Source organism: Triticum dicoccoides, chromosome 6B (assembly GCF_002162155.2).
Source record: "Triticum dicoccoides isolate Atlit2015 ecotype Zavitan chromosome 6B, WEW_v2.0, whole genome shotgun sequence".
NCBI lineage: Eukaryota > Viridiplantae > Streptophyta > Magnoliopsida > Poales > Poaceae > Triticum > Triticum dicoccoides.
Window position 1 is genome coordinate 61,220,762 of NC_041391.1, and position 10,686 is coordinate 61,231,447.

A 10,686-nucleotide genomic window follows, 5' to 3' on the forward strand; every position below is an offset into this window, starting at 1 on the left:
TTTCTTCGGAAAGTGTATCGTATGCTCATTACCATTAACATGAAAGGTGACATTGCCTTTGTTGCAATCAATAAGAGCAACTATTCCCTGAGTCCCCTTTTGGGGCCTTGCCTTCTTTTTATATATCCATTTCTTTAGTTGACACATCCTTCTGTCATCCGAGCTTGTCACATTTGGATATTTTTTGCAATTGATGATATGGGTACAATTTATGTAGAAAACTAAGACACTCAACATAGTGTTTGTGGCGTAAGAGGTTGGGATTTCCACATAATATTCTAGCATGTTCATCTAACAAACCCTCCTTTCATTCCTTTATAGCGCCGTGTGGTTCATTCTCCTTTGGTGATGGAACTCATGGTCCTATATGTGCATTTGGCAACCACTGGAAGAACATGCGACGACTGGGCTCTCAAGTTCAGTTATCATAATTAACTTCGATGTTTTTGGGTTTTGTTTCTAGCTGGTGTAAAATTGGCAATGACCTATGTTGGAGATCTCACGTTTGCCATGTAGATTTTAGACTTTGATAACTACATCTTGTGGTGTCTTCTCACATAAGATACGTCCGTGTTGTTTGGTTCAAAAATGGAACTGGGTATGTAATGCAGTGGATAGAACTTTTTTTTTCCAGAGAGAAATATATCTATATTTCTATTGTTCAATGTTTTTGATATAGCTATTTCTTATTTGATAGATTTGAAGTCGTTCCACCTCAGAAGAAAGCATGAGGACATTGTTTATTGTGGATGCTCCTCCCTCCCTCAATACATGGCGCACACACTTTCCAAAAATGGAGTTTAACTAATTAAACATGGGTTATATTTCACAAAGAATATATCACATGATTCGTATTTGCACGAAGTTTCCCATGGTATAATTTTCACAACATTTGACACACATAATACAAAACAAATTAGTGAGGAAGTTAAATCACGCAAAACGAGGGTGGCATGTAAAAGGGAATAGACATTTCTATATGACAATAGATTCATGAAGTGTACTATGCATGACAAGAAGTAGCAACTAACTTATTGCAGTAAAGGGAGTTGCTAAAAACTGATGCTACTTAAGCTTTGTATTCCATGTCTAAATTGTTTCCCTCTCAACATGCATAAAACCATAAGATTAGTTCGAGAATGATAGTGATTGACATGTTTGGCACTTGTTTTGTTGCGAGTCCTTATTGGTGTACATGACCATTCATGCTTCTGTATAGTGAACCTATTCACGGTCAATATAGAAAATCAATCCCAACTATTTTTTTTGTAGAAATCAATCAAAGCACCAACACCAATGCAAAAAATAACTGGATAAATAATTCGAGTGATGGATGGTTTCTGATTTTGGGGCAGGGGAATGTCCCTCTTTACTTCCTCGATACTTCAAACTATTATACTAGTATCTATAATCGAACAGTAAATGTTGGGAATTGAAAAAGATTAAAATGGTGGCTGCATAAAACAGAAAAGAGGACTGGGGCTTAGGTTCCTAAAAGAATATGTCGCATACTAGAGATGTTGAACCATTGAAATGCGTTAATGCTAAAAATCCCCTTTAGAGATAAATTTCTTTATTCTCTAAGCTAGCTAAACGCCTGAAACATAATAAGCTAATCCTCCGTCGATTTAGCCAAAGAAGGCCTGGAGAAAATAACGTCGGATTTTTAAGCATGGCAAACCGAACATTTTTTAGACAGTTAATTGGCGTAACGATGGCACTTTTAGTTTACGAGCACGAAAATTTTCTGAATAAAATGAACTAAAGCGGATGTATAATGCTTGCCATCCCCCGCAAACATAAATTGCCATAAAAAATGTTTTGATTTACCAAACACGAGGTTTTACTAGTAGGAAATATGGAGTACTACACGTGAAAGCTGCTATCTGCTATAGGCCCAAAACAGTAGCGACACACCAGTGGCGGGGCAATTCGTGAGAAAACACAACTCCTCCCGCCCACGCCCCCGCTCCACTCCACGTCACCGATCCGCGCCATCCTGTCACATCTGACGGCCCACACCCCGCATCACGCGGATCGCTCTCATCTCCTCCCCGGAGACCTCGCAGCTATAAATCCCAAGCACGCCACCACCGTCCACCACACCACCGCCGCCGCAACAGCCACCACCAGCAACACACAGCAGCCAAGCGAAGATGTCGGGTCGCGGCAAGGGAGGGAAGGGGCTGGGCAAGGGCGGTGCCAAGCGCCACCGAAAGGTGCTACGTGACAACATCCAGGGCATCACCAAGCCGGCGATACGCCGTCTGGCTCGGAGGGGCGGCGTGAAGCGCATCTCGGGGCTCATCTACGAGGAGACCCGCGGCGTGCTCAAGATCTTCCTCGAGAACGTCATCCGCGACGCCGTCACCTACACCGAGCACGCTCGCCGCAAGACCGTCACCGCCATGGACGTCGTCTACGCCCTCAAGCGACAGGGACGCACCCTCTACGGATTCGGCGGCTAGGCCCCGCGAATCGAGCCCACGCCAACAGATTAGTTGCTGTAGCTAGCTATGGTTGTGTAGTGTTCATGGTCTTTGATGTGGTGGCCGCATCTCGCTGCTTTGATGTGATTTTTGTCAGATGTTACTAATTTCAGATTGGTCTCTCGCTCTGTAATTTGTCGCCTCCTCAAATCAGTCGTGTTGGCTTCAGTGATTCTAGCCATCCCTGCATTTTTGTACTTTGTTTCTCCAAATCCGCGGCTGTTTACTTCTGCTCTGCCAATTGAACTAAGTTTCAGATAAGAGACGCGCTGCCAATTTCAGACGTGAGTGTCTGACCTGAACATGTGAACAAATAGATGTTGACCATCTGATGCTGAATAACCTGACTTTTGACCGAATCGAACCAAGATTTTTGACTAAATAACCTGCTTTCTGAATCATGGTGAGAAGCAGCCGATTTCTTTTGCTGAAGATAGATATGAGCTGAGTGCAGATTAAATTCGTCTGCAGTCAGTTGCTCTGTCAATGTGCAGTAGTCACAATTCCCCACTGTTGTCTCGCTCGGTAATTCCCTGCCTCCAAATCTAATGGTGCTCGCTTCAGTGTGCCCTGGATTCGAACCAAATCAAATACTCCCCATGGGCTACTAATTGGGACTCTTGACACCAAAAACTTGCTGACCTGAACGTTTGAATTGTGATGACGGCGAGCTGCTGACTTTTTATTTCAGGCTTTTTGAAAATAGGGAGTATTGACCATCTGATGCGTCTTTCTGGTTTGTGATAACATGCAGCAGATTCCTTCGGCTGAACATGGATTCTCGACTGCCTAACCCAACTATTTGAAATTTGAGTCATGATAAGAAGCAATTGATTCATTCTCTTTTTCTTTATGCGGTACGAAGCAACTGATTTCTTTATGACAACATACATATGAGCCAAATTCGGATGGAAAGAAGACATGAAATGGCTCATACATATGTTTGAGTTTGCTTTACAGCCACCCATTTAGTCATGTATCCAAAGATTCTTATAATTGCCTTAGAGCAACTCCAATGCGCCGACCCAAACGGACGGCGGATTTGTCCGCTTTTTGTCCGTTTGGGTCAGCCGTCCGCTCAGCATCCGCCCTCTTTAAGATTTGGGCTGGCAGTGTGCCCAACGGCGGCGACCCATTTCATGTCGGCATGCAAATTTCGAAAAAAAGCCCGCGGCCATAGATCATGCCAGCGGCAAGGTCGGTGCCCGAAATCCATGCCGGCACCATGTCAGCGCCGGCATACAATGCCAGCTAAAAGAAACAACATGCAGTTCAGCTGGCGGACTTGCCAGCGGCCGGCACACATGCCAGTACACAAAAAAGGACCAGGGGAGTTTGACCACGCCATCGCGGCCGTGGTCATGCCAGCACACTTGCCGGCATATAAAAAGGGATGGCGCTCGCCACCGTAGATCACTCGTCGTCAAACTTGAGCATGTCAGCCTGCATCTTCTCGAACCACGACCTCTTCCTTGGCGACACGGTGTTGAGATCCACCTTCATGATCTTCACCCCCGTCATCATGCTCGCGAGAGCCACTTCTTTCGCCTTGGTCTTGGCGTTGGCGGTCTCGATCTCTAGCATCTTGGCTTGCTTCTCCACCTCCATCTCAAGCATCTTGGCTTGCTTCTCCGCCTTCATGTCAAGCCTCCTTCTTTGGATCTCCATGAAGGCGTTCATTTGCTATTCCTTGTATCGCCGACACTCCTCCTCCCTCGAGTCCTTCTTGGTCATCATGCCCTCCACGCTTGCGATCAAGGCATTCGACGCCGCATCCCACTTGTCCCCCTTCTTGGAGTTGGTCTTCCTTCGCGGTCGTGGCTTCTCGCCGTCTTCCTCCTCCACGACCTTCTTCCCTCCACGCGACTTGAGGGCGACATATTGCGCCTTGAACTTCTCCTCGTCTTTGATGACCCTCCAACAATAGAACAGGTTGAAGCACTTGCCATCATGTTGGACCTTGAATGCCTCCAAAGCTTGGAATGCCTCCAAAGCTTGGAATGCCTACAAACGATTTGCATGCAAGCATATTGGCAAATGGATATGGAAATGGACATGCAAGCATAGAAGAAATGACACAAAAGAGGTCCGCTTGCTAGCATACCATGACTTGCATGCCGATGCCGCTCACGGGGCGTGCTTTAATGCTCTCAAGAGTGGCACAAAACTTATTGCACTCTTGTTTGATCACCTTCCAACACTTCAAAATGGACACCCACCCGCATGTGCTTTGGAATTGGTACGATGGAAACTTCTTGCGCTCATGGAACTCACGGTGGACATGAGTGCAAAAGGTTGATGCCTTTTGTTCGGCGCCAGTCTTGGGGTCTTACCCAATGTCCCTCCAACACTCACAAAGGAGCTTGTCCTTGACCGCCATGTATGCCTTGGTCCTTCTGCTCTTGCGCTTCGGCTTCACCCCGGTGGCTTGGTTGGCGAGCTCGTCCTCGAACAAAGGCTCCACTTCGATGTCCAACTCATCCTCTTCCTCTTGCCCGTAGTCCTCCGAAAACTCATGGTTGAGCGGGAGGCCTAAAGGGAATATGCCCTAAAGGCAATAATAAAGTTGTTATTTTATATTTCCTTATTTCATGATATGTTTATTATTCATGCTAGAATTGTATTAACCGGAAACTTGATACATGTGTGGATACATAGACAAAACACTGTGTCCCTAGTAAGCCTCTACTAGACTAGCTCGTTAATCAAAGATTGTTAAGTTTCCTAATCATAGACATGTGTTGTCATTTGATGAACGGGATCACACCATTAGAGAATGATGTGATGGACAAGACCCATCCGTTAGCTTAGCATAATGATCATTCAGTTTTATTGCTATTGCTTTCTTCATGTCAAATACATATTCCTCCGACTATGAGATTATGCAACTCCCAGATACCGGAGGAATGCCTTGTGTGCTATTATACGTCACAACGTAACTGGGTGATTATAAATATGCTCTACAGGTATCTCTGAAGGTGTTTGTTGGGTTGGCATAGATCGAGATTAGGATTTGTCACTCCGAGTATCGGAGAGGTATCTCTGGGCCCTCTCGGTAATGCACATCATAAGAAGCCTTGCAAGCAAAGTGACTAATGAGTTAGTTACAGGATGATGCATTATGGAACGAGTAAAGAGACTTGCCGGTAATGAGACTGGACTAGGTATGAAGATACCAACGATCGAATCTCGGGCAAGTAACATACCGATGATAAACGGAATAACGTATGTTGTCATAACGGTTTGACCAATAAATATCTTCGTAGAATATGTGGTAGCCAACATGAGCATCCTGGTTCTGCTATTGGTTATGGACCGGAGAGGCATCTCGGTCATGTCTACATAGTTCTTGAACTCGTAGGGTCCGCACGCTTAATGTTCGATGACGATATTGTATTATATGAGTTATGTGATTTGGCAATCGAATGTTGTTCAGAGTCCCGGATGAGATCACAGATATGACTAGGAGTCTCGAAATGGTCGAGAGGTAAAGATTGATATATAGGACGAAGGCATTCGGACACCGGAAGTGTTCCGGAGGGTACCGGGTACATATCGGGTCACCGAAAGGGGTTCCGGACACCCCCGACAAAAGATATGGCTTAATGGGCCAAGGAGGTGACAAACCAGCCCACAAGGGGCTGGTGCACCCCTCCACCAGGCCGGTTAGCCCTAGGGAAAGGAAAGGGGGAGGGTAAGTGTAAGGGCATGTTTATTCCTAAGGTGTTTTTGTGATTGATGACAATGCTTTTGCGGACTAATCGTGTGCCTTGATTATTTCAGTTGCTTCGTCGTTAGGCACACGACGGTTTGTTACCCTTGAAGACTATTGAAGACGGTGGTGTTCTACGTCTCTTTTGGTGGAGTTGAGTCGTAGGATAGCCGTACTATTAAGAGGGGGTCCGTGTTGGAAAGGTTCGGGTGGAATCATCACGTACACGTTTTCTCCCTTTGCACCGCCTTTCCCTTTGCGCTTTGGAGCATCCTCCGTTATCTTCATACTTATGAAAAAACAAGGATTCCTAGTGTTGCTATTCTGAGGCATGCGGTAGTACTACTCCTAGGAGCGGTAGTACCGCAGGCCCCTGCGGTAGTTTCGCACGCCCTCACGGTAGTACCGTAGGCGCACACGGTAGTACCGCTCCTATGGAGGTGTAGTACCATGGCCTCATGCTAGGCTCAGCCTCTCTTGCGGCTGTAGGGGCAGAAGTAATTTTTTACATCCGCGCCCTACGCGGTAGTACTGCCCCAGGTGCGCGGTAGTACCGTGAGCCCTGGTCCGGGTCAGTAGCACGAGCGGAAGTAGGGGCGGATGTAATTTTTTACATCCGCTCCCCGCGCGGTAGTACCGCAAGCCAGGCGCGGTAGTACCGTGTCGGATTTTTGCACTGTTTGATTTTCAGCGGAAGTAGACACGGATGTATTTTTATTCATCCGTGCCCTTCCCAGCCTAGTCCATCCCGGCCTTGCGGTAGTACCGCAAGGGGGAGCGGTAGTACCGCATCAGTGGCAGTACCACTCTCAGCCTTGGCGGCTCTGGCCTGGACTAGCCCATGCCACTGCAGCGGTAGTACCGCGGACCACCACGGTAGTACCGTAAGCCCCTGCAGTAGTACCGCTTGTCTGGAGCGGTAGTACCGCAGGTCATGGGCTGAGTAAGTGGATAACAGTTGGATTTGTCTCTCCACTATATAAGGTGTCGTGGAAATATCACGTCAGATGTCCTCGTGTAAGGACTTAGTCGTGGAGCCATCACGACGGGTTAGCTTAAAGGGGTTAAACCGGACAAAGGACACGAGGGATTTTATACTAGTTCGGCCCCTTCGATGAAGGTAAAGGCCTACGTCTAGTTGTGATGGGATTATTGGGGTCTCGCTAACCAGGGAGCTAAACAAGCTATGCCTGGCTATCGAGTTGTGTTTCTTGTCCCTGAACCGCCGCCGGGTCGTCCCCTTATATACACGGGTTGATGCCCGGCCAGCTTACAGAGTCCCGAGGCCGACTCATACAAGTGTTCGGCTCGGTCTCTCCTTTCCTTATCTTTCAATACAAGCTATATGACTATGGCGGCTTACCACTATGGGCCCTAATCCGCCTTTGGGCTTCGGGCCTCTAAGCTTCATAGTAAAGCGCCATCTTCTGAGTCTTCGTGGGCTTCAGTATAGTTGAGGGTGAACCGGCCCCTCCTGGGCGGTTTACACTCAGTAGTTATATCCCCAACATTAGGCCCCAGATTGATTTGGACTGGTTCATGTCAATCTTCAACACTTCGAAAAATCATGTGAACATCTTCCTTCATTTCTCATAAACCGCCATGATGTCTTCCCTTTATAAATCTTGTTAAACCGTCGTGACGTCATCCTCTGGACACAACAACGGATCATCATGACGTCATCTGTGTAAACAACGAATAAAAAGATTCCCTTCATTTAATGTCATCCCGGAAATCGAGGCGATAGATGCGCCACTCGCCGCTTTGGTCTCCTCGATTCTCGCGCCTGTCACTTATCCCCTTGCCCTATTATAAATAAGCCCGATAGGTACTTTCATTTTCTCCCCTTTCTCATCTTCTTCCTCGCGACCCGAAGAACCCCAGCGCTGCCGCCACCGTCGATCTTCGAATTTGCACCGACCAAGGCCGATGCTTCAACCTGTTTGTTCCAGAAACCCTGCCGCGCTTCTCCGCCGCCGAGTGGCCCTGGTAAGTTCATGTCCGGTAACCCTAGATCTTCATTAGGGTTTTCGAGTTCATCCATGTCGCCGTTCCTCAGTTCTTCCGCAACCTTCTTTTTAGTCCCTTTACTGAGGATATATATATATATGCATCTGCTAGTTTTGATTTGCGGCTAGATTCATTTTGATAGTCCACCATCCCACGGCTTCTTGCTGCCCCTGACAGACTGCATCTAGATCTTCACTGTTCCTCTTAGCGCCATTGTAGGGTTCAGTAAAATTTTCTTTAGTTATCCACGGTAGATCCAAAATTGTATTGTGATATTGTGAAACCTGTTTTTGTAACACTTAGTAAATTTTGAACCTTGGTCCTTCTGCCTATGGGCGGTTTAACCTGTGATAACCACCCGCCATATATCATTAGCCCTCTCTTAAACCGCCAACTGAACTTGAACGTCAATTTGCCGGTTTAACACTGAATAGTATGCTTAAACCGTTAAATAGTAAACCGGCCTTTATTTGTCCTTTCACAGTTTTCCTTCCGGGATGGCCAAACAATTCTCTGCCTGCAATTGGATTCCGTCCAAGATCACTGAGACACAAATTAATGGATATGTCACCACTGGCGCTTTAGCCTCAAAAAGGGTCCTTAATTGGCGTGTTCCGGGCTCTGAATGCCCACCTGAACCTCAAGATGGAGAAGTGATTGTATTTATGCAACACTTAGACCGGGGATTCAGCCCACCTGGATCGAAATTTTTCCGGGATGTCCTCGCAAGCTTCCAACTCCATCCACAAGATATTGGACCGAACTCCGTGTCCAATATATGCAACTTTCAAGTATTCCGCGAAGTCTACCTTCAAGAAGAACCATTTGTGGAGTTGTTCCGGGATTTTTTTTCATTTGAACCGCTGTACGGAGTTCTCTGATGGTCCCAACACAGAACTTGGTGGTGTTTCAATTCAGAAAAGGAAAGAAGCAGATTTCCCTCATGCAAAGCATCATAGTCATCCTAAAGATTGGAACTAAACTTGGTTTTATTGCCGGAATACAACCCCTGATGGAGAAAATTCTTTGCGGGGTTACCGCCCTCAACGGCTTAGCAATGGTCACCCATTACCTTCACGCTTATCCGTCGCAGAACGAAAAACTTTTGCTCCTCAAATCGCCAAGCTCCGGGCTCTCATGGCCAACGGCTTAACTGGCATTGATCTTGTCCGCTGCTGGGTTTCCTGGGGCATTCTGGCTTTAAGCCGCCGTCCCGGATTGATGTATGAATATACTGGCAACGTCAAAGATCCTCAACGATATCATGAAGTGGTAATGACAGACCTTGAAGTTACTGAGTCTGTGAAGAAGATGCTTGACAAAACAATCTCTGCCTGCAGCCAAACCGGGTTGCCACCATTTTGCGCCCCCAACAAACCGCCAGCGGTAAATTTGACTTAATGCTCATAGTTTCTCCTGTGCCTTAATAATGTGCTAATACTCTTTTCCTTTAATTTTTACAGGCCGACAACCCTTTCTGGAAATGGACTAAACCGGCGAGGGCTCGTGCAAAGACCAAAGCCACCAAGAAAGCAGGCAAGAAGAAAACCGCCGAGTCTTCTGACCCGCCAAAGGAGGTTGACGAATCAGATCCAGAGGTAGAACTTGATTCACTTGGTTCTCTTTTCATATACCTTATTGACAATGATTATTCTCAGGATGACACTGAGGCCAGCCATGCAGACCACATTGAGGTAATCACTCTTTCTTCCGATTCTGATCTTGTGCCGGTTCAAAGAGTGCGCCGTACAGTTCGGAAAGTAAAACACTCTCACCCCTTGCTCATTTGGATCCAAAATTTTCTTTAGAGACACATCAAGCTAAAGAGTGTCACACAACCCGGCACAACGGCCAGCAAATCACCTCATTCGGTCTATCGGATACACCAACCCAGAAACATCGTCCAGAGGTGACTTGTTCTCTTGAAAAACTTTATCCCTTGAAGGGTTTCTTCTGATGCCCACTTGATCCATCTGATACGAATTACCAGGCATCTTTAAACTCATCTGGCGGTTCATCAATGACCCAGCTGCCTCCCCTCAAGACCGTCGCTGGGTATGTATTTTGTTTTTCAACTAGTTTCTTCACGCGTTGGTTTATCCTATTCTAACTTTTGGTGTTGTAGTGCCAAGGCCCGATTGAGTAAGAAGGCCAAGACCAGTGGTCCTACTGACTATGTTGATCCGGAGAAGACCACAGAAAATGATGGCGAAAACCCTGAGTTTGTCATAGACAATTCTGCTCCGCAAGACCTAGGAGCTGATGCCAACCTGCCAGAAGCTGAACCGGAAACACATGTTGATATATCAAATCCCCATGCCACTCCTCCAAGTCCAATTGTTGACCAACGGGATTCAACTGCTGATCCGCCAAGCCCTACCACCAGACCTCCAAGCCCTGCTGCCAAACCGCCAAGCCTAGTTAAGAACAATATCAATCCATCAAGCCTAGCCAAAGATGATGATGTTGTTGTTA

At 46.6% G+C, this 10,686-nt stretch overlaps 1 protein-coding gene across 1 annotated transcript; it reads left to right on the top strand.

Annotated features, from left to right (window-relative positions):
- The first annotated feature begins 2,093 nt into the window (after positions 1 to 2,093).
- On the top strand, positions 2,094 to 2,686 carry LOC119325898 (histone H4). The gene has a single exon (XM_037599620.1). It carries the CDS (start codon positions 2,157 to 2,159, stop codon positions 2,466 to 2,468), a length of 312 nt encoding a protein of 103 aa, XP_037455517.1. The 5' UTR covers positions 2,094 to 2,156; the 3' UTR covers positions 2,469 to 2,686.
- Positions 2,687 to 10,686: the final 8,000 nt, after the last annotated feature.

Bases quoted from the DNA above. Each gene is read 5' to 3' on its own strand.
- LOC119325898 (XM_037599620.1), top strand. From the start codon at position 2,157: ATGTCGGGTCGCGGCAAGGGAGGGAAGGGGCTGGGCAAGGGCGGTGCC.